Source organism: Paramisgurnus dabryanus, chromosome 3 (genome assembly GCF_030506205.2).
Source record: "Paramisgurnus dabryanus chromosome 3, PD_genome_1.1, whole genome shotgun sequence".
NCBI classification, from domain to species: domain Eukaryota; kingdom Metazoa; phylum Chordata; class Actinopteri; order Cypriniformes; family Cobitidae; genus Paramisgurnus; species Paramisgurnus dabryanus.
In genome coordinates this window covers 23,368,442-23,392,828 of record NC_133339.1, presented here as the reverse complement: position 1 = coordinate 23,392,828, position 24,387 = coordinate 23,368,442, and the positions used below count along the sequence as shown (strand labels likewise).

The 24,387-nt window shown below is 36.8% G+C and overlaps 1 protein-coding gene across 6 annotated transcripts in view; it reads right to left on the bottom strand.

The window, feature by feature from the left end:
* The window catches only part of atp6v0a1a (ATPase H+ transporting V0 subunit a1a), a 29,037-nt gene extending 13,322 nt beyond the window's left edge, over window positions 1-15,715 (bottom strand). For 2 of the 6 annotated variants that reach the window (XM_065273130.2, XM_065273133.2), the window contains exons 1-11: window positions 15,634-15,715; window positions 11,874-12,031; window positions 11,628-11,706; window positions 11,386-11,483; window positions 11,166-11,294; window positions 10,892-10,978; window positions 9,874-9,956; window positions 9,004-9,130; window positions 8,781-8,863; window positions 8,552-8,645; window positions 1,115-1,327 (exon numbers count right to left, since the gene is read on the bottom strand). In XM_065273130.2, coding sequence (XP_065129202.2) covers window positions 1,115-1,327; window positions 8,552-8,645; window positions 8,781-8,863; window positions 9,004-9,130; window positions 9,874-9,956; window positions 10,892-10,978; window positions 11,166-11,294; window positions 11,386-11,483; window positions 11,628-11,706; window positions 11,874-11,990 — 1,110 coding nt within the window. In that variant the 5' untranslated portion in view covers window positions 11,991-12,031; window positions 15,634-15,715. Of the gene's footprint in view, window positions 1-1,114; window positions 1,328-8,551; window positions 8,646-8,780; window positions 8,864-9,003; window positions 9,131-9,873; window positions 9,957-10,891; window positions 10,979-11,165; window positions 11,295-11,385; window positions 11,484-11,627; window positions 11,707-11,873; window positions 12,032-12,129; window positions 12,244-15,503; window positions 15,523-15,633 lie in introns of those variants that run through there. The other 4 variants (XM_065273134.2, XM_065273135.2, XM_073813911.1 and 1 more) reach the window with 3 other exon arrangements.
* Between the last annotated feature and the right edge of the window lie 8,672 nt (window positions 15,716-24,387).

Genomic DNA, 24,387 nt, shown 5'->3' with positions numbered 1-24,387 from the left:
GGAGGGCAGATGAGGGTAAGGTTTCAGCTGCTCTTGACCACAGGGAAATGCAAACTTTGATCTGACAGCTCTCATGACTCAATGTAAAAGCATCTGGGCATTCCGTCCTAACACTCGGTCCCCTGTGTGCATGTGTATATGTGTGTCATGAGATAATGGGACATCAAGTTATGCTCACAAAGTGTGACTCATTGTATGTGATAAGAACAAAGCGGATTCTCCTTGGAGACAACACATGCGTGGCTGTAATTAGTGCGGAGAAACCAATATTAGCCTAATATGAACTTGACACAGCCCTTTAGACTACAGATTCACCATGAATACATCACTCAAAAAGGCACCTTAAGGGGCGGTTCACATTTCGCATCTAAAACCGATGGGAAAACGCGACCGTTGGTTGCGGTGCGCTTGCGGCATTCTGAAAAGTTGAAATGTCTTTAACTCGATGTGGTGCGGACTGGCTTGGAAAAAATTAGCATGTCATTTCCGTTGTGAGCGTGCATACCGCGCGCCTACATTTGAAATAACAAACTTGAGCGTGCAAAAAAACGCAATATGTAATCGCCCCTAACTCAACCATAGTTTACCATTCAGACATATGAAACATACCAAAGTTGGTATTTTTAGTGGTTGATCATCAAAATTACATATTTCAATGTTTTTCCTGTGAAAATAATTTTATCAAACCTTAAAATAGCTTGAATGTAACTACACCCTTAACTTATTTAGTATATGTGCATTCATGAATATGCAAATTAGTCTGCATCTCCACTCAATCACACCAGCTTGGTCAACAAATTGACGTCATTGGCTACACAACATGCTTGTGATGTAGAAAACATGGGCGGTTTAAAATCGCATTCTTGAGACTCTCTTTAGTAAACTACAGTTTATTTTGCACATGGTTTGTCTTAATGCATATCACAAACACCACATAGATATAAAAAAAAAACTTAAGCAACACTAAAACCTTGATTTTCAGCACAGGGGGCTTTAAAAATAAATAACACTGGAAACTACAATGATAAAACCAAATTGGCTGCCTGTCCCTAATATTTTGCCTTTTGAATTTTCATTTCCCATTTCATTGGTTTGTATTTGTGCAAGTCCTTACCGTGCCCCGGCGAAGTGCAAACTGAATGGAGTCTAGATCAGACACAGGGCACCATATCTCAGCAATCAGACACTTCTGTGTCACATCAATGTTGCAGAGGTTCAGAGTGTGATAAATGGCCTTCATCTTCCTCACTTTGATGAACCAAACACGAAGAGTCTTAGCAGCCGCCTGCAGCACTCGTTGCCCGTGATCCTCAGTCTGATTTAACACCTGCAAAACACAGCACGGAGAAAGAGATGGGGTCAAAACAGGAAGTGGAATGAAGTCAAATTGGAAGTGATGCAGACCTCTACATTAAACAGGGCTGCTAAAACCTGTAAAATGCCGCCTTCGAAGGCATCAAGGCATGTCCAAATTCAATGTCGTCTTGTCCCAAAATTCTATGCGTTGGTGTGCTCGGGAAAGGTGATTGGTCGAGCCCGGTAGAGTTCGAAAAAATAAAATAGCGAGCAAGAAATGGACTGGAGCACAAATTTATTTACATTTATATACATTTTCACTTTTTACACATTTTGATTTCATTTCTAGTGATAAATTAGTATTGCAGTTTTAAAATATGGGATTAGTTATCACAAAGGCACTCTCCATTTATATTAAAGGTGCCCTAAGCGAATCTGTGGGACGTCACTCCCCTTCCCCTCCCTTCCGTGGTTTCTGAAAGAGTCATGAACGCGCCCAACCCCCACTCCCAAATCCTTCTTGTCATTTATTGGCTGGAACACGTTTGTTATGTTTCGTGGTGGTAGGTTTGACCACTTTGTTTTTGTTGCAGTTTGTGGAGCCTGGGCTGTCTACAGAGAACACATTTTTACAGTGTGTTCAGGGGACAGGCAGCTAGCAGATAGTGAGGAGATGTTAACTGTATGAAACAAAATGTTTAATGGCCTAAAACGTGTGAATTTGCTTAGAGCACCTTAACAAAATTCCATTACGTTGCCTATGAAGGCTGGCCGAATGCGTTTCCCAAAGCTGCCTTCATGCCACTAAAGTCATTGTCTCATGAGATAGCGAGACAACAAGTAAGTCTCCTTAGTTTTCGGACACAGTCATAGAGTCGGTGACATCACCAGTAGGATTCTGAAGAGCTTTTTTAAGGCACATCTTGGCAACGCATCACTATGGGCAAAGAGGAGGAATGTGGGTGGAGCAGAAGTGCCTGGTTACTGAAACCACACCCGTCTGGCTTGACGGTAGTGACAGCAGCGCCAATTCACCCGTCACTCAATGTCGCCACCTAATTATGCTGAACTTTAAGGCTTGATAAAATTTTAATGGATGAAGGGCAAAATCTGCAATATAGACCAAAAACATTTTTTTTGTACCAGGATGTGAACAGACTTTTTTTCTGTAAATTTGGACATTTTAACAAGATAAGTCCTGTTTATATATATATAAATATATATGTAAAAGAGTAAGTAAATACGGTTGTCAGTCCCAAACACTCAATGTATGAACACAGCCACTAAATCTTTTTTAGGCAAGGTGGATTTCTCAATCATTCAGGAGTGGCCATGGCAGTGCACAAATATCACCCTGGCATTCAAAACAAGATACGCTGCCAACCTTAATATTGAAGCGCACATTCTCACCCACACTGGAAGGACGTACCCAACTGCCCACTCTGAAATTCGACTCACTCTCCCACACTAGAAAACCCCCCACACAGAGACTCATCCACACTTACAATCAGACAAATCTGCACAATCTGGGATTTATGTAATCCTCAATAATGCCTTCTGTCTGTCCCAAACAGGAAGAGAGACACACAGCACATATAGCATTCTTGTGCACCAGGGCATAACACTAAAGCTGTATTATCACTAGGGCAAGAAGAGGAGCACAGAAAGATTAACAAATCATGACTGACACACAGAACAGACACATAGTGACCATTCTTATCACACCCAGGGGACAAACAGGACCGCTAATAGTTTGAAGTGAGTCAGTGACATGGAACTCAAGAGCTCTGTCCCACCTCTGTCAGCACTCGGTGTTTGGATCTGCTCCTTTACATTTGTTGAAAACCGAGAGCAAACGGATCTGTGGCTGTGTTCCAAAACCTAGGGAGCTTCCTAGGGGGGCAGCATTTTTTAAAGGTTGTAGTGTACTACCTTAGTTGACTTCAACTTTACGCACTGAAAGACAAATTTCAACATATCGGATTAAGAAAGCAAAATCTTGCTTCGGAGAAAAGGTGTTACATAGGATGCACTTTTACCTAATGTTTGTGTCTGCTATTTGTCACTTATGAGGTTGCATGAAGGTTAGGACGGTCCCTTATGTAGGCAGTGGAAAGTAAAGAAGCATAGTAGATTTAAATAGAGCTTGTGTGTGATATTAGGGTGTGAGATGAGACAGAGAGGATCAGTAAACAAGTGTAGGAAACATCAAGGACAAACGCGCTGAAAATGTGAGTATGCACAAGGAGGAACTTTCACTAGAACTGTGGGAGGGTGAGGGTGGGAAGGTGAACACATGAACTGTAGATCTCTTCTGCACAAGAAGTCTCACTGAAGCCAGGAGTGTAGTCTGTATAGTCTGTTCGATCGCACGTACGAAACGTACAGCCTTACAAAGTATTGTTTATTTGACTCGTACGCAGATGTTTGACGCATGCGCAATGCGACAACGCACGTCCTGGGACACATACTACATTCTCTTGTATGTGCATGGGTGACCTATACGTAGAAATGTACGCAGAGTTTCATAAATCTTGCTTTTGTGGGGTAGAAGCTCATGTGGCTAAATGGGTTTGAAGAGCCACAAAAGACTATTTTTTGCCTATTAAGATAAAGTCAGTTTAGATTTTTAGTACAAACCTGCAGTGTTAGCAAGGTGTTTAGGATATCATTGATAACCAGTGTTGGGAGTAACGCATTACAAAATATAAAAAATTACAGTCATGTATTAGTTTTTCTGTAACATAAATTTTGGTAATATTGTACTCGTTACAGCCTTAGAAATGCGCGTTACAACAATGCATTTCAAAAATATTATTTTGAATATTTGACCAATGCCGCGCAACCAGCATCCACACAGGAAAAAGCTACGGGTAAAATAGTATGTCTGTTTCCGGGTGCTGTATGCAGAATGTTCATTTTTACTTTAATTTTGTATTTGAACTGCAATTTGGACGCGGTGCGCGTCAAATATAGACATGTATCTTAACTCTTTCACCGCCAGCGTTTTTAAAAAAAGTTGCCAGCCAGCGCCAGCGTTTTTCATGATTTTCACCAAAGTTTAATGCCTTCCAGAAAATGTTCTTCTTTAAATATATAAACATACAATATACCAAATGAAAGAACAGACCCTCTGCTTTCAAACAAAAAAAAACGTTTCATCCTACCTTTAGTGGTTCTTTTGCAATCAGCTTTTGAATATGGGTAGGTTTTTGCAAAAACACCATATTTTGAGCAAAAAGCAGAAATAATTCAATTTTTGTGACAGACTTTTCATAGAGATCCCATTCAGAGCGATCTTTAAAACAGACACGGACATGCAGCAGCTTGCCATAGGGCAATACTTCCGGGTTTAAAAAGTTGCGGAAGGGCGCCACCTGGTGTATATATTTTTTCGTGGTCGATTCAAAATTGATTCTCACAAGCCAATTTTATTTCCGCAAACTTTGAACGTAAGATTAACGTTAATCTATTTAACTAGTCTTCTCCACTAGATGTCACCCTTTTTTTGCCTTTGCGTGATGTTACCATCGAATCGAGAATCGAGTTGAGAACCGGAATTGAAAATCGGATCAAGAATCGAAATTGAATCGTTTTGATAGCTTGTGAATCGAAATCGAATCAATCTGGAACATCTGAATCGATAACCAGCCCTAATCTTAAAGTGCCTATTCAAAGCTCGAGTAACTTGCCCGACACTGTTGATAACATCTAACATAATTTTGGCTTCATTTTGCGTTTGTTTTCATTTTGCATGCGAAAGTCACTTAAGTAAATTTCATTAATTTTTCTTAAATATTTGAGAAAGCCCTTACATATACATGTACAAAAGAAAGTGAAACATGTTTACTAACAACACATGCAATACATCAACTTAAACCAGTCATATCTCCCACTAGTGTTTTAATGACCATCCCATTAAGGTAAGTAATGAGGACAGAAACGGTCAAAAGTGGGGAAAAGAGATGAATTAAAAAGAGATGAATTAAAAACACCAGGTGTGTAAATAGGAATGTGTCTCTTTTGTCCACTCGTGAGCCGATCAACCAAAATGCATATTTTTACAAGGTATAAATGGCCTAAGATCACTAGTGAAAATGTTTCTTTTTTGTATTTGTAAAATATAATACAAAAAATTTCCTTTCAAATTATATCATCCGATTTAAAGAAACAAGCTGAACCTAAAAACGAACATACATTTCTCATGAATGTTCCCCTTTTCCCAGTACTGCCAACATTCAAGCAATAAGACTGGCATGCTCTTTACTGGCAAGTGCAAACCTGATAATTCATATCATCCTAACTTGATTTGAGGGTGTTATAAAGAACATATTGTGTGAATCAATGAAATCGGACCTTGCAGAAGAAGTTAACAGTCACAAACCTTCTTATTTGGTTACTCGATTAGAAAAAAGTGAGCTGAGCTCAGATGTGCAGTGAAAACTGTTATGGCCCAAGGGCGTTGTTAGGCATGACACTTGGCATGTCACCATGCTGAAGACCCTGATCAAATCTAATGTGAGAACGAAGTATGGGGAAATCAACTACCCCGCCTTGTGGTAAAACTGTGTGAGTGAATGGGCGTCTGTGTTAGTGGGCAGGTATGGTCACTATGTAAATGTCACTCACCAAGTTTTCCATGCCAAATAAGGCATCGTGAGAGATTCACTTAAAGACCCAAAGCTATAAAACCATCTGGCAGTCGCCCATTATGGCCAGCAGTGGCCCCTAATAGGATCTAATGGCCATTGTACAGACTGATAAACAGTGACTATACACTCATGTAAACAGGAGACTAATTTAGTCAAATGAATCTGAACCATACGTACAGTGAGTAGGTTAGTTTACAGTAGGTCTGTCTCGAGACAGGGAATGAAAAAAGAGATGACATCAATCAGAATATTTTAAAAATAGACAGAAAGATGTAAATAGATAGAAATCACACACACGCACGCACGCTGTGCAGTGTGTTGAGACTGAAAGTCTAATCTAATCTGTTCATTACAGCAGCGGGTTCTTGATCATTTTAACAGCGTGTAATTTCATTAGGTTACTCACTTACTCAGTTTACAAAGCAAAAAACATCAATCAAAGTACTGTGAAATCAAATTCAGTCATATTACTTCAATGCCAATATGCATTTTTGAGCTTATTGGCTTTCTTAATAATATGTGGGGCACTCTGTGATAAAGCATCCAAGGGCAGTCCTCCATCATCACCAGATTTTAACTGTTTACTAACTGTTATTGTGTTTTATTAAAATCACTAAATTAATTAACACTTAACTGTCACTGTTCCTGTAGAGGAACAGGTTTACTTCAATATTTTGGATGTAAATGTTTATTGAATCATGACAAACTATATATTTTTGGAAAGGTCTAAGCCTCTAGAATACATATTTCAGCAGTGTTTTATAAAATAAATTATGTAGGGAGAGTAATTGATTCAATTTTAAAGAGAGTGCGCCTCAAAACATTTATGTACTGCTAAATGGCATTGTCCCACCGGTGGGATGCCTACAATTACTTCAGTGTTTTGCATATTAATTCTTATCCAATCATGACAAACTGTATATCAATGGAAAGCTCTAAGAGTGTAGTTTTCATTTGTCATCATCATTTTGGGAAAATGTTGACATAGTGTAAGTCATTTTCTAAAAGGTCACGGGCCCTCAAGCGGGCCCACATTGTTTTTACATATTTATAACACTAATACCCTATCCTAAACCTAAAAATCTTGACAAACTATGTATCTTTGGAAAGCTCTAAGAGTGTAGTTTTCATATTTCATCACAATTTTTGGAAAATTATGACGTAGTCAAAGTCAGTTTCTAAAATGTCACGGGCCACAGGTGGACCCAATTTGTTTTTACATATGTATAGCACTAATACCCTGTTCTAAACCTAAAAAATCTTGACAAACTATCTATCTTTGGAAAGCTCTTAGAGTGTAGTTTTCATATTTCATCAAAATTTTTGGAAAGAAATGACGTAGTGAGAGTCAATTTCTAAAAGGTCACATGCCAACATGTAGGCCCAATTTGTTTTTACATATGTCTAGCACTAAACCCCTACTGTAAACCTAAAAAATCTTGATAAACTATATATCACTGGAAAGCTCTCAGAATGTAGTTTTTATATTTCAAGGTCATCTGATGATAGACATAATGTAGTGACAGTTTTTAGATACATGACCCCACCCCCCATAGGAAAGCATATTAATTTTATATATTCATAATTCTAATATCATATTATAAATCTTCAAAAATGTTGACAAACTATATATCATTGGAAAGCTCCAAGAATGTAGTTTTCATATTTCAAAACGTTTTAGCAGTTATAATAATGCAGTGACAGTATTTCATCAATTTGTGACAAGAGAATGCAGCAAACCGTTGACACCTAGTGGCCGTTGTTGGTAAAACCACTAAAAGTGTTACACAAACCTCATTTTTTGTGATTTTAACTTAAAATTTGGATCACAACTGCTTGAGACATATGGCCTCATGTTTACATTATAACTTTTGTGAAACATTTTCATTTTTATAATTGTATTTATCAAATTAATATGTTATTGTATTATTTTTAATTATTATAATAAATTTAAACTGCTATAACAATTTTTCTGTTAAATATTTTCACATCCAGAAACATCAGTGAAAACCCTTACATTGTCTTCTTTAAAACAAGACCAAGATTAGTCTTTTAGACCAAAAAATGCCAAAGTTATATTAATTTGAAGCTACACATCAACTTTTCACCCCCCACTCAAAAGGGTGGAGTGACAGGTAAGTGGTTAATATCATTACAAAATCATCAGATACTCAAAAGAGGACACATAGAGAGGACAATGTTAGCAGATGGCCAAATATAAAATATAAATATATAATAAAAATATACAAATATTAGTGCAACCCGTAAACGCAACAACCAGACATTTTGATGCTGGGAAACCGTTTTGATAAACTTTCTGAGTTGCTAACACGTTAGAACCACTGGGGAACAACACCACTTCCATTGCCAAAATGCGCGCGCAACTATTTGATCACGTGGGCTGTAAAAGGGTCTACTAGATTTCAAAATGATCCACCTTTACTTTGCCATGCAACATGAACAAAAAAATTAATAAACCAGGAGCTATTTTAGAAAAATATAGACTTTAACTTGACTCATATTGTCCAAAATTGTCAAAAGTTTTGTTATGGGCAGAGTTAAGTCTGTGTGAGTAATATTTTGCATGTGTGAACATTTCTTACCATCTGGAGATCGTCAATTCGAGTGTTCACACCGGCTGCCATATCCTTTCTCTCTTGAGGTGTCTCAGGACAGGGGTACAGAGAAGCCCGAAACCTAAGAAACATCACCAAGTTACATAATCATGTTGGTCACTGACAAAAATAAATTCATTATTTTTGTAGGGTTTCTTTAGACAAACACTTGGCAAACACACACAATAAAAAAAATCAATAAATTTTTTTATCATACCCTTCACAAATCTTCTTCACTCTGTTCTTTAGTTGGTCGCCCTGAAAGAAAATTATGAACACAGACTTGTGCACACGGTCGCCCTAAGAAAAATGACAAAACGAACATTTAATTGGAAATTCCAAAATAAAAACTAACATTTCATCAAGAAATATTACAAAAATGTATTTACTACAGAAACATGCCTAGTTAATTGTTCATTGGGCAAAAAAAGGGTACTTACTGTGGTGGGGTCCTCGAGTGAGTCATCAATGTCTGCCTGCCGGAGGAAGACGTTGCCACGGCAAACTCTCCACAGCATCCTTTCAAAGGTGGGAATTCTTTCTCTGCCTATCACACCCGCAACAAACCTGCATCCAGGGTTAAAATGTAAAAGTCAATGTGCATTTAGCATCTTTATATTAGTATAAAAAATTACAACTTTTCTGTTTCTAGTACTCTGTAGTGGTGTGACAATTAATCGTGCAAATGCGTGTTTTCTCAATGAATGAATTTTAATGAATTACGGTGAAATGCCGGCACATCCAAAAGCCATAGGGCGCTCTCGTGCAGAGACCATTACAAACGCTATTCCAGGAAATATCTAGAGGCATATTTTTATCACAGTTCTTCAGATTGTGTTTGACGAGTGTTGCTTTTTTAAATGCACATTATAAACGACTCAAACTCAGTGATTTTAGATTAATAAGGACTTCCTACTGATCACAAAGCCATAGTACACGCACAAGCTGTGCATAAAACACGGAATCGGAGCCTTGCGATTCAGAATCGATTTCATACAGGTATTTTTAAAGAGGAACGCGATGCATCGATGCACAACCCTAGTACTTTGATATCTGATGGGTGTGTAAAATTAACAGATCGGTAACGGTCTGAACAGATCACTGACAACCTCCTGGCATTAGCACCAGTTACATAACAATATCAGTTTATTACTTCATGTTTTACAAGCATAACCTGTAAACCTAGCTATCTTTCTTATTCACCTGGGATTTTACAACTCTATGAATACAGATAAACACATGACTACACAGTTTCACATGTTTACCCTTAAATTTAAAACAGTTTAATAAAAACATGCTAAAAGACTGACCCAAGCCTAAGAGGAGCAACACGTCCAACCTCATTTGGGTCCAATAAATTTGATGCTTCTTCTAAAAGTGAAGGATCTTCCATCTGACAGAAAGAGAAGAAACATTTTAATACTTTTATTCATCTTCAGCTTTACTGAAGTTTACATATAGGGGCGGTCCGGTTTCCCAGACAGGGCTTATCCTAGTCTCAGACTAAAATGCATGTTTGAGCTGCTTTACTTTTAAAATACCTTGTACTGACATATCTTAACATATATCAGTGCTATTGTTTTATTTTTTTATTATATGCTATTGCATTAATCCAAACCCTGTCTGTTTCAAAACAAAATCTTATTTAAAAAAATTACAAATTAACATGGCCCTTGACCTGTGATAATACCAAGGTATTTTGTAATGGGTAAATAAATTTTACACAGATGCACTAAATCCATAAACACCCTTACAGTTCTTTTATGTACCCATAACATCAAAAGTCTTGTCAATAAAGCAACCATTAAAAAAAGGTTAATCTTCAAGCTAATCTAAGCAATAAATAATTGCTCATTTAGAAAACAAGTATATACACAAAGACAACGTTTTGTTACTCAAGGGCACAGTGTTGGTAATTTATGTGTTACTCCTGAGATTTTAACCTACAATCATGCCCTTACTAACCCAGATCTTTAACCACTTAAGACAGAAACCTCACACCACCAGTCACCCAACCACCTACCCACCACTTAATGAGAGCCCAATGTTGTGTAAGGTGAACGATTTCAAGGAAGAAAATAGCTTAACAGCTTACTCTCAAATCAAGTGATTTTTAAGACATGTTAAAACAAAACAAAAAAAAAACACAAAAATATGTTAATGTCCAGATTTACGTTGAGAAAGCGCAGAAATGTTATTAAACAGCACAGATGAAGAACAGACCAAAAGACAGAAAAGGAACACCCTGGTAGGAACTCATTTTCATGGACACAAAGGGATGTTTTTATTTTACGTTTACGAACAAAGTGTGAATAGGTAGTCGAACACCTTGCTGAACTGGTCTTGGGAAGGGCAGTTCGACATCACCATCATCGGCGGGGATGTGACGAGGAATTCAGAGAATGGCCTTTCAATCTGTTAGACATGCATCTGTCTTTGTCACATTATCAAAAACATTTGGTGCCTCTTTTGGGTTTGTTTGATTATTGATTGGTTTTGATTATTATGTCAATTCAAATGAATACCACAGTGTGGTATTTCTGCTACAAATCACACTACGGGTAATGTGGCTGAGGGGAGCAGTTTTGAAGAGATCACAAACCTCATTAAAGAACTGCTGTGTCCGTCTGAGGATGTGCTTGAGCTCCGTCAATTCCAGGAAGTTCTTCTTCAGGGCTTCCTGGTTGGTGTTGATCTCCCTCATCTCATTCTCTAGCTTTTCAAAGGTGGCCTATGAATAAATAGATGGTGCAATAATTAAGTGGGAAGACAGAATTAACCATACTCTATAATCTGGACACGCAATTTGTTTTTTTGTGTACCTCCAAGTCAATCATGTCTCGTGGAAAGGGGACCTCTGGGTTCTCCCCTGTGTCTAATATAGGTATGTTAGCCTTTTTAATCTCCTTTTCAACAAATCCTTGGGTGAAAAAAGACAAATGAGTGAGACTGAAGCATAAGAGACAGTGATCATCTACTTTTTTTTAACCAAACCACATGATGTTGCGTTGCCTGTCAGCAATGATTTTTACCCTATGTCAGCAGTACTGACAATTTAACTCACTTAGTTTGCGGTCCATCTCTTCACAGCGACGGACTTCATTTACAAACTTCCTCTGAAAAACGTTCACATCTGGGTTCAACTGAAATAAAATAAAAAAGAAGACTCAAACCTACTATTACTGATTAACCACTGATTAGAAAGAGTGCAATTTTTCTGGAAGAAAAACAAAACAGGAAGCGACAGAAAACAGAAGTCAATTTCACAAAGTGCATAAAAAAACAAAAACAAAGAAGCACATGTACATACATCTCTGAACTGCACCATGCCGATCTCCCCCAGTTCACTGACACAGCAGTAGGCTGACTCAGACTGAAGGAAGAGCTGGGCCAGGGTCATCTCCTCACTGCGAAACAGCTCCCCCATAATGCCCTGCTTTCTACCCACTGCACTATGGATAGAATATTCTAAGAAAAAGGAAGACAAATAAAGAAAAACTATTTAGAAAGGTAATACAGGTAGGTGTTTTTTACACAATTTATCACATTAATTATGGAGATATTACATTTATCTGTACTTTAACTATTACAAAATGTCCATTATGGCATTCCTTTAGTTCTGCTCGTATATGCCTCTGTTTTTTTATTTTTTCTAATAAAACAATTATTTATTAAATGACCCCAACAATATACAATATAGCATCCAGTTAACACACACAAAATAGAGTATTTTAGATTTTATTAATTAAAATTAATGATCATGATTCCAATATCAAGACAGAGACTTTTCAGCACAACTGTGCAGCTACAATTACAAACCAAAACAAAAATGGTTTTTTTCAGCTTTACCCAGAAGGAAAACACCACAAAAAAAAAAGATTAACGTCAGTTCGCAAAATTTACCAAACAAATACTATTTAGAGAGAATCAGTTCCTACTTTTAAACTATGTAGCCTGACAACACAATTTGCTGACTTTAAAGAAAGAGGAATCTTGCAAACAAACTCTGATGCCACAAGTAAGCTGAACTTGACAGCTACAACAACAGTTTAACCAGGCATAAAGAGAGAAAATGTTCAGTTTCCAGACCGCTTTAAAGGCATAATATGTAGATTTTCACCACTAGAGGTCACTATTAACAATAATAAAATTAAGGCGAAGCTTGATGTTGTTATAAAGGAGAGTGGAATGATGTCGTTTTTACCATGCAGAGAAGTATGGAATTATCTTATATATTCACGGATGAGGTAACAAATTAATGTTTTATTATTACCTGTTTGTCATTATTTTATGCCATATTTTATGCCATAAATATTGCCAAGTAGCAGTATTTATACTCTGTTTAAAGCAATAGCCCTGGCATTATCTGTTTATTAAAGAAATCCATTATATGTAAAAAAAAAATGAGTTAATGTTGTTAATAAAAAAAATGCTGAATAGCAAAAACCACCATAGAAGGTTGTCATGTTGTCTTATTATATTTGTTTTAGCTTAATTTGTGCCTCTCTTATTATGTTGGTCAGTTGAATGTTAATTAGATCCAATCCATGTTCAGTAAAAATTATAAACTAGCTAATAGACCAACTGTATAGTATTGTATACAAGTGTTTAATATCAGTATCAGACAGAAGTAACTGTTGTCTGTTTAAATCGGTATCGGCCCAAAAAATCCTATCGGTGCATCCCTAGTTTCAGGTATATCAGGATTTACTGTGCACAGAAATGGAGAAGTAATATCAAAGGAATCTTGTTGTAAGGAAGATAACAAACCAATATTAATAAAACAGTGTTGTACATAAATATGTCTCGCCATAAAGTTAAGTGGACCAGATGAAGGGTAACCGGCAATCTTTAGACACCATGCACGCTATGTGCTGTCCGCTTTTTTCATGAGCTGCTAGGTTTGGTTTACAGTAATTGCTTGTTCCAACGAAAAAGGCTGTCGACAAACTGTGCAAATCATTGCATCTAGGGATGCACCGATACCGGTATCGGGTATCGGCCTCGATACCACATTTTCTAAGGTACTCGTACTCGTTAAAAGTCCCCCGATACCTGAAATCGATACCACGGTTTGAGAAATGTCTATGTTTGAGCGGCTTGTAAGGGGTTAATGCCTCGTGTTGTCCAAAGAGGCAGAGTTTACAACAAACTGGAAAACTAGTTCTTTGTTTTTTTGTTAAATTATATGACTAAAGCTGTTACCTGTAAATTTAAATCATGTTTTTTCATTAAGTACTCTGTATCGGTTTCGGCAAGTACTGAAATGCGAGTACTCGTATTCCAAAAAAGTGGTATCGGTGCATCCCTAATTGCATCGTTTCTTTCATCGTGTTTACCCAAGTAAATAGCTGCTTCCAAGATGTTAAATAGTAACGTTTTCGTGTGGCCTCGTAATTAGAGGCTGCCGGTGCCATTGCCATCTTAACGTCTTTTTCCTCTATCAGCTAATGTAACAAGCAACACATGCAAGAGTGTCCACAACAACCAATAAGGTAGGAGAAACCTCATGACATTGCTGAAAAGTTAACATTCATGAGGCGCAACATTGCATAAGAACACAGACATACGCCAACAGGCAGAAAACATATTTTAGTGACTAAGGGGAAAGCACTGTCCCGATTGTTTCTCTTAAGCTGGCCCCGGGCCATCGGACAGTCCTTTATGTTGAGCCCTGAAAAATCTTACATATTTTGCCTTTAACTGTAAAAGCAGCCTGCTTGTGTATATGAAATCTTATACATCATGCATTTGCAGATACGCTATATAACAGTCATGAACAAGTGACCTATCAAAAACAATAGAGCAATACATTAAAAAGCCTTAGGAAAAATTCCGTAATCTTGTGCTCAAAAGTGCACAAATGGAATTTTACGCTTTCCTGACATATTGCCGCTCTTTAAGCATGTGATGTGCTAAAAGCTGTGGGAAGAAGATATTGTTATCTCAAAACACACAGGAGTATTCACCAATAACACAAAACGACCATAAAAACAATGCTTTCCATGCACGTAAAGCCAAATCCCAAATATTCACAGTGAATTCCATTAAACCGCTCAAAATATTTCCTTTTTAATTGTGCACACATCCTTTTAAAGTCTTACTTTGGGTGTAAAACAACTTGATGGTTCATAAGGAATGAGTGTACAGTGAACTCAGTGCAGAGGCTGGATTATGTATTAAGCTGTGCCATGTGACTCTTTGTACCAAGGATCACCAACACAGAAGCAATATGCAACATTCTTCTTTTCTAGTGTCCTGTAAAATAGTCATTGGTGTAATTCCACACGTGCTGAATAATGTAACACCATGAGAATATCAAGATACTCTTTCATTGGTCTGTGTGCGTCCAGCTATTCTTTCATTCTCAATTACAGCTACATACAGCCACTACAGCATCATCATGTAACATGTGAAACTATGCAGGATCTTACAGAAAAAACACATCCTGTAGCATGCAACATTTACTCCTGTAGCAGGATGTGACAGGTTTTAAGAGTTCAAAAACGTCCCATACCCTGACAGTACAACACATTACAATAGAGTCTATTAGCCACACTGCTAACCTGTGAGTGCTCTCGTCTGTAATCTTTGTACTTAAAAAACAAACAAAACAAAAACAACTAACTTAAAGAACAAAAAATTGTGCCTTGTAAAAACACTGTTTGTATCGCTTAACTGTCTGATTAGTAAACACATACGCTAGGGTACTAACTTAGCTTAGATATTATTTAGCGTAGCTGTCAAGTTTATCTGTCAACAAGTAGCATAGCAAAATGGCACAATATTCACTTCGCTTTGAAAGATGGTGGGTCCTTTTCAAAAAATAAACCCTTATGAACTTTCTTTTAAAAAGGAAATACAGTAATTACGGTTGTTTCCAAGCAGTTACATCAATTATTTAAATGCCTAACGCGAATGATCATCGACAGGTTGTTACCTCAGTAAATTAGATCACTTAACAACACATCCCAAAACCGGAAAAACGCGCTCTTCTTTCCCCTAAGATGTTTCAAAAGTGTCGATTTAAGGAAAATAAAGTTAAACAACTTTAAAGCAGATTTACTTACAGCGTTTAAAGTCTTCTGGGTTGTAAACTCACTGCGTCGCGAGAGCATCAGCTGACCAGAACGAGGCAGAGGGAGGGAATGTGACGTCACGAACAGCCCTGGTGCTGGTCACATGACCGCGCTTACCTGGGCAGGATGCTTACATTATTCATGCATTATTTTATGTGCTTTCTGTCTCTTAAATTGTTCATAGTTTAATATTTATGGTATGTCATGTACACTGTTGCTTATTTTTGAGATTAAGTTGAGCTTTCTCACAATTTAAGATGAGTTCTGTAACTTTCCCCAAAGTTTTGCTAGCTTTCATATCTGTTCTATATTCATGTGTCATTTCACGTCTTTTACTGACTCATCATGGTACCAGTGGTTTGCACGTGCGACAGGTTACCTTTTGTATAAAACCACTTCCTCTGACTGCTCTTAATGTGGCTGATACAGGAGAAATCAAATGTTTTAGTTACTGACTACTTAAAGCAGATGTGTCGGTAAACACTTTTAATAATTATACAAATATTTTATTAATTATGCATGTGTGAATACACTGAGAACATAACTATAGTCTGTATTAATTTTTACTTTTACGCTTTAGAACTCGAGAAGTTAAAAGTTCAACTTAAGCCTACAAGCATCTGCTTCACACAGGACCTCTGTTTTAAAAAGTGTCACATTTTTACTCATTCAAAAGCAACGTAGTATCTCAAACATGGGCATAATCATGTGAGCTCAAATGGCAAAAGGTCACTTGCTGAAGAATCTGTCACTAGCTCTTTAATGAGATAGAAACTCCACAGAGAAGAATATGTGATGTGAATTAACACAAGAGTGAAAATTTGTACCATTCCAAAGAATTTTTAGCTGTCTTAGATAATACTGTACACTAACCAAGTGTATTTGTTAGTGCAGACTGGCTAAACATTCACTTGTGTCTATAAACCAAGATTTTTGCAAGATGTTAACAACACTGTTCCAGAAGCACTTCCTGTTGTTTTATAAGTTTTTTAGTTCACATTTATTTAACATTTTTACATTTTAATTCAGTTATACATTTTTATTTAACATTTTTACATTTTAATTCAGTTATACATTTTCTGTTGGGTGTAGTTTGTTATAATATTCATTAATATTAATATTTTTTTCAGTGTTAAAAAACTAAAACAGGAAGTGCTTCTGGACCAGTGTTGTTTATATCCTGCAAAATGGTCTATAAAAAGATAGGAATGTTTATATGTTAATGGTATTTTTCAAATACAAGTACATTTGGCTGGCTGAGATTTCCATAACAGGTAATGCACTCCCTCTGGTGGCTCCTGGTCACACGTGCAATACACTCTTAGACCGCCAGAGGTCAGTGCAGAACTACACAACACAATGTTACCTGGTCTAAAATGGAGAAATGAAAAGAAAGAGGCACCTAGAATTTCTAAAGACACTTCATACAAAATTACTGCACTGTTAAAATGTCTAATAATTTTATTTATTTTTTTTTTCAAAAAAAGACAAGGAAATGAAAGCAACTGTTATCAGATGCAGTTTAAAAGAGGGCACTATTTCTGTCTGATGTACAAATTCTGGGTTGATGTTATAATATATCTCACTGGCCTAGAACAAGATACAAATTTAACTCTGATGCCTGAACAAATACATTTTATTCTTAGATAGAACAATGACTCTTAAACGTATTATAGACTAGATATTTCCTAAGAGACCAGGTGCAACATAATGACATAGAACAGTGGTTCTTAAACTGGGGGCCCCAGTTTTATGACTTTTTATAAAATACATAAATTTATTATGAATTCTGTGTAATTAAACCTAAAAAAATAAGGCTACTAACCATCAGCACTACTTTTAAAGTTGCAACCCTTTGATTGGTAAACACAGACGCTATGGTATTAGCTAGGATATAGCATAGCTGTCAACCCAAGTTTATCTCTCAACAAGAAACTTAGCATAGCCAATGGCACAATATTCAGTTCGCTTTGAAAGATGGTGGGTCCTTTTCAAAAAATAAACCCTTATAAACCTTAAAAAAATACAGTAATTTAGGTTGTTTCCAAGCAGTTGTAATTTAATGTTTTGTTTAATTAAAATGTTACGTTTTAGAACAGTTTTTGGGGGGAAAGCGAAGGAATGCACTGTACACAAGGGGGGCGCAGGCTGAAAAAGTTTGAGAAACGCTGACATAGAAGAACCATTGTTGGCTTTATGGTTACATAAAGAACCTTTAACATCCAAAGAACCTTTTTGTTCACAAAAGAGTGTTCTTTAGATTATATAAAGGTAAGAAAGAAATGGCTCTTTTAAGGACCTTGTACTGAATTGTTCTTTGGGGAACCGCCAAATAGTTCTTCTGTATTTATCACTGTAAAGTCCTGTTAAAAAATAAAGCAAGTTGTTCGTCTGCCAAACCCGAGAAGTTCATAGTACTCAGAACTTTTGTTGAAACTGATTTCATCAAAACTTTTAAGTAAACTATCTCAAAATGTTTAGTAAATAATATTTATAGATTACAATTAGTCCAAACTTAAAAGTTTACATTTCTTTTTATTTTATATTTAGGTACACTATACTTTAAACTTAAGACCAGTGTGAGTGTGAAGAGTGCTCAGTGTTGCTTATTGTTTAAATGATAATATATCTGACCTACAGCATTAGCATATAGGCACTACACTTCTAACAATTTAACCACAAAACTATAAATAAACTCTTCTAAATCTTCAAAATAGATGAATGTTTAAAGGGGCCATGGCATGAAAATCTGACTTTTTCCATGTTTAAGTGCTATAATTGGGTTCGCAGTGCTTCTATCAACCTAGAAAATGTGAAAAAGATCAATCCAGTAACTTAGTTTTGGTAAACCATTCTATGCAAGCACGTGAAAAATTAGGTAATTGAAATTTGGCTCTCCTTATGATGTCATAAGGAGATCTTATTACAATAGTACCGCCCCTTAATCTGCACTATCCAACCACGGCACTGTCATTTAGTGCAAAGAGAAAGAGAAAATAATTCACAGCACAATTGAGTTTCAATTGCAACAAACCACCATCATTGTGATCAGTGTTTAAATTCCATCAGCTCATTTGCATTTTAAAGGACACACCCAGAACGGCACATTTTTGCTCACACCTACAAAGTGACATTTTTAACATGTTATAATAAATTATCTATATGGTATTTTTGAGCTTAAGCTTCACATGTGTACTCTGGGGACACCAAAAGTTTTACAAAAAATGTTTTATTTTATAAATCTTTGACTGAATGGTTGGGGAACCAAAGTATGTCTTCACTTTGGCATCACTGTGAAGAACCTTTATTTTTTGACTGTGAATTTATAAATAATGAGAAATATAAGCACAAACCAGGATATGCAAGTGGTCAAACCAGCTGTGACCAGACAAATCTCAAAAAACCTCCTCAATTCAGAGTTTATTTGAGAATGTCTTTTGTTGTTTATATCTACAGTATGACCGCCCCAGGAAGTGAAGTACCACATGGATTTAGACTCAACAAAGGATTGGGCTATTGAAAAATATATTTTTGCTGTTTAGTGCTAAATACTGCAAAAATAGTTTTACTGCAAGAGATGTGGCATGTCTACTCAATTGCATGTTTTTTTTTTTGTGAGAAACTGTGTCAGTGTGCTGCCACATAAGCAATTCTTACTGCAGCAGCATCTTGTTTCATAACATCACCCCAGGCTGTACGAACTAATTCGCTAGTTCCCATGCGACAGAAGCATGAGGTAAAGCCGGTTTCTTAAGCATTTTCATGTTGTATTGCTGAGTTAACTTTCAGTCTCCTGTCATTTCTATCTCTATCTCACTAGATTCGTGTCAATGTTGGTTCATCTTAAACTGTTCCTTGCCAATGCAATAATAAACTGTACAATGATAATTTAGCTTTGCAGGCTGGTCTATATAATCTTAGGTGACCAGATGTCCCGTTTTCAGGGGACAGTTCGTTTTTTTTGTGTTCTGCTCTCCAGAAATTTTTTTACTCCTCTCCAGAAAAACTTTTTTAATTTTTTGTTAATTTTTAGCTTTCAATTATATTTTGACCATTGAGCTAAGAAATGTCCCAGCTTTTCATTTAAAAAATCTGGTCACCTTAAAATAAGCTTGAAAGAAAAAGTTACCCAAAAATGAAAAAGATTTATTCTTTAATCTATATATTACTGTAAATGAGCAGAATTTTAGTAAAAAAAATATAAATTTTTGACTATCAATTATTTTTAAATTAGCTATTCAGTCACTTTTGATAGTCTCAGGCAATAGAGAGAGAGAGAGAGAGACAGAGAGAGAGAGACAGAGAGAGAGAGAGAGAGAGAGGAGAGAGAGAGAGAGAGAGAGAGAGAGAGAGAGAGAGAGAGAGAGAGAGACAGAGACAGAGAGAGACAGAGAGAGAGAGAGAGAGACAGAGAGAGAGAGAGAGAGAGAGAGAGAGAGAGAGACAGAGAGAGAGAGAGAGAGAGAGAGAGAGAGAGAGAGACAGAGAGAGAGAGAGAGAGAGAGAGAGAGAGAGAGAGAGAGAGAGAGAGAGAGACAGAGACAGAGAGAGAGAGAGAGAGAGAGAGAGAGAGAGAGAGAGATGAGAAAATGAGTTTTCCTCTCACATTCCTTGCTTGAAGGCTTAAGATTCCATTGATCCATTTTCCAAACTCCATAATAATTTAGTGCCCATTGGAGACAGGTCTAGTCTAAAAGTTGTATCTTCATTCACCTTAGGTCACTCGTATATCACCAGAACAACCATAGGAATACCCCATAATTTAATCAAAGGTTTGATTGACTGAAGAAGATAATACTGTTATTTATGGACACGCACTTTAGCACACAAACTTAGGAATGTGGTCGATGATTGTCATGTTTGTTTTTTGTGTGCTTGGAGCGTACCTTAGACGATCAATCTTCAGATAAAGCAGCATTGGATTCCACATGCGCATTCTCGAGAGCTATAAATAAATAAACCCCATTAATGTGAAATCCTCCGACAGAGTTACGGCTATTAGAGGAGAATAGCCAGACAGTTTGTGCTGACTACATTGACGTCTCTAGATGTGGCCAATTTCATTGCTGGTATTTTCTTTCTTAAAGGTCCCATTCTTTCTGTGTTTTTGAAGCTTTGATTGTGTATAACATGTGTTCAGGTTTCATGTGTAAAAAAACTTGGTATTTTTCACACAATTTACTTATCCGTTTAGCGCTGTTTTTCACTGTCCTCAAAATGGGCTGATGTCTTCCTTCTCCTATGAAGTCCCTCCTTCAGAAATACGTAAGGAGTTCTGATTGTGTAGTTTGTTTAGTGTGTTGTGATTCGATAGCAGCTTAGCTTGCCGTTAGCTTAACTGGTGACTGACGTATTCCTGTGGGCGGAGTTAAAAAACTGTTCTAGTGACGTCATTAAAGCAGGAAGTAGAGGTCCAAACTGAAGAAAATAAAGAAAATATAAAGAAAATATATTGCCTGGCAGTGAACTTTGCACTTTATCATTTTACAGGTATTATTTATGCTATTATAGAAACATTACACACAAAAAAATGGGATCAGATAAAACATGCCCTTTAATGAACCTGATCTGAACAAATAATCAGAGTATGTTTTTCCTATCTTTTTTATCAAAATGTAAGAACTTGCCTTTTCACTGATGAAATGGTAACCATTAAGGTGGGTGTAGCCCTCCAACTCAATTGACAAGTGCTTTGACTTATCAAGCTGGCTGGCGTCATCCATGGCTCAAGGACATTCTGGGATAGAGGGGGTCTAAGGTAATATAACGGGATACACCTTTCCTATCAGTGTTGTGACTGCCCCTCCCACCATGATAACATTGTTTCTCACACACATCAGTATGACCCACCATACCCTTTCTATTGTTCGCAAGATGGGAATGTGTCCGTTTATTTTTAATGGTGTGAGATTTAGTTGATTACTGGCTGAAGTATTCAACTAAATGTGAAAAACTGAGCGAGACAAAATGCCCTCATTCTTTGTAAAGCCAGACAAACATACAGCACGTACATCAATAAAACACTGAATAAATTGCGTAACTTGGAGGGAGCTTGGAGTACACACTGGCCTTACAAATAAAGCCATTGAAATAGAGAGACTATAATTCTTTCTTTTAGATCTCTTAATGCTGCACACAGGGCACTAACATAACCCAGTGGTTCCCAAACCGCGAGGCGGGCCACCCTTGGGGGTGTAAGATGGTGACGGGGGGCGCTAGTTTTATGACATTTTTAAATTCATCATAAATTCTGTGCAACTAAACCTCAGAAAAATAAGGCTATAAAGCATTACACTACATTGTATAATTTAAAATGTTTTGTTTAATTCAAATTCTAAGTTTGAGATTGTTTAATGTCATGAATTTTCTTTGGGTGGGTATGTTTGGGCATGAAAGAGTGCATCCTACACAAGAGTTTGAGAACCACAACAGATCAAAAACATATATAACTTAAAAACAGTAATATGTATTTACAGCACATACTGTACATATTCATTTTTTTCAATGTTCTTTCTCATAGATGTCAATGTCACAGTTGCTTGACCTTACACAGCTAAAAATCTATTTTTGATATGAAGGAAATTGCTAAAGAAACCCTTAGCCCTTAGTCCCAGTGTGTGTTTCAATCTTTTAGCCATTGGTCATTTTTGTTTTCAGTTGAATGCAGGGTAATTAGTTACACATGAACAAAAATAGATGTACATTTAATGGGAAAAACATGGGGGGCACCACAGGGGACACTAAACAAAAACATTTGAGAAAGGGACAGTGTGTCTGTCTGTGTGTGTGTTTAGAAATACTGTACAGTAGGGTCCAAAACATGGGACCACATAAAAAACTGGAATTAAAATCTAATTGAAATCTGGAAACTTCATCATTTAAAACAATTAGCTAAGTTTAAGGTTGACGAAAGAATATAATGGCATTCAACAACTTTTATTTAAGCTGCATACATTTGTGACACTGTCTCTAAAATCCAGGCTTAAAGGGATAGTTCACCCAAAATTGAAAATTTTGTCATCATACTCACTCTCATGTTGTTACAAACCCGCATACATTTTGATGAACACAAAGGAAGATATTTTGAAAAATGTTTGTAACCAAATCAATGGACCCCATTCACTTCTATAGTAGGAAAAAATAATACTTTGTAAGTAAATGGGGTCCACGAATGGTTTGGTTACAAACATTTTTCAAAATATCTTGCTTTGTGATCATCAGAACAAAGAAAATGTATACAGGTTTGTGTATTAAAAAAGTAGGAAATAACTCAACATACTTCCAATTTTTTTCAAAAAAAGTTGGAAGTATGTTGAGCTAAAGGAATAGTCTACCCTTTTACCATATTAAATGTTATTACCTCAACTTAGACGAATTAATACATATCTATCTTTTTTCAGTGCATGCACTGTACAGCGCGTCGTGAATGTGTTAGCATTTAGCCTAGCCCCATTCATTCCTATGGTAACAAACAGGGAAGCCACCAAACACTTCCGTGTTTTCCCTATTTAAAGACTGTTACATGAGGAGTTATACCAGTAAGTATGGTGCCACAAAATAAAACTTTTTTTTGGTACCATAGGAATGAATGGGGCTAGGCTAAATGCTAACACATCCACAACGCGCTGTACAGTGCACGCATTGAAAAAGATAGGTATGTATTAATTTGTCTAGGTTGAGGTAATAAAATAGTTTAATATGGCAAAAGGGTAGACTATTCCTTTAATTTAACAGCATTAACAAATTAAAAAAAGAAAAACGTGTCTTTCTACTACCAAGTGTTATTTAATGTTTCATTTCAAATCTTTTCATAATTAGCTTCAGTTGATACGCCTGGAGAGAAACTTACTTCACGTTTATATGGGCAACCAGACAGCAAGATTGTCAAAACAAGCAGGACAGAGACAGCAAGATCCAGACATTCAAAACAAATTCAGGATCTTGTTATATAATATTTCACATTCAATGACCAGGTAATATATGACCATTTAAAAACATTGATTGACATTTCTTGGCTGCATGACAACCTACTGCAATCCTGATAAAGAAAATGTGATATTTACTTTGTCAAGCTCAAAATCCCCTCATACTGCATGACTGCAAAAACACAGGGTCATTTTCTGCACCTCGTGCTCGGTTATTGTGGCGGTTCTACACGGAGGCCAAGGGTGGCCCGTGCCTCTGTAGACATGTCCCTGGCCACCCCTGTGGCCACCCCGTGCTGACCAAATAAAAAAGTATAAATTTATTTTGATTTTACACGCGAGCGCCAAAAGCGGAACTAATGCGACGCAACGTTCTACACGGGCAAATTAGAGCGGCGCACCCAACCACTAGCCGGGTGCTGCTCGGCGAGTGTCTCAATTCATTCCCAACCTCCAGATGTTGAGAATGTGTATGCAGGTTTGGGCACTGGTAAGGACTCTTGCTCACTTCACATTGGGACACTGTTCACTTGTTCTCCTGTGACGTTCACTTGTTCTCCTGTGACGTGGCTGCGTGTTGTGATCATTTACAGCTGTTACTCATCAACAACCGGCAAAACCAACATCTCGCTAACTTTTTAAAGTTTACACATTGTAAAAAGCGCTGTAATTATGCTCTTACATATACGTGCATTAAATTGGAGCAATATAATTAAATGTTACATATAAAAATGTTTACAATTTAAAAATAAATATTATTTTAAATGTTGATTAGATTGTGGTCCCTAACTGTCTAGCAATGTGTATTTATATGTAAACT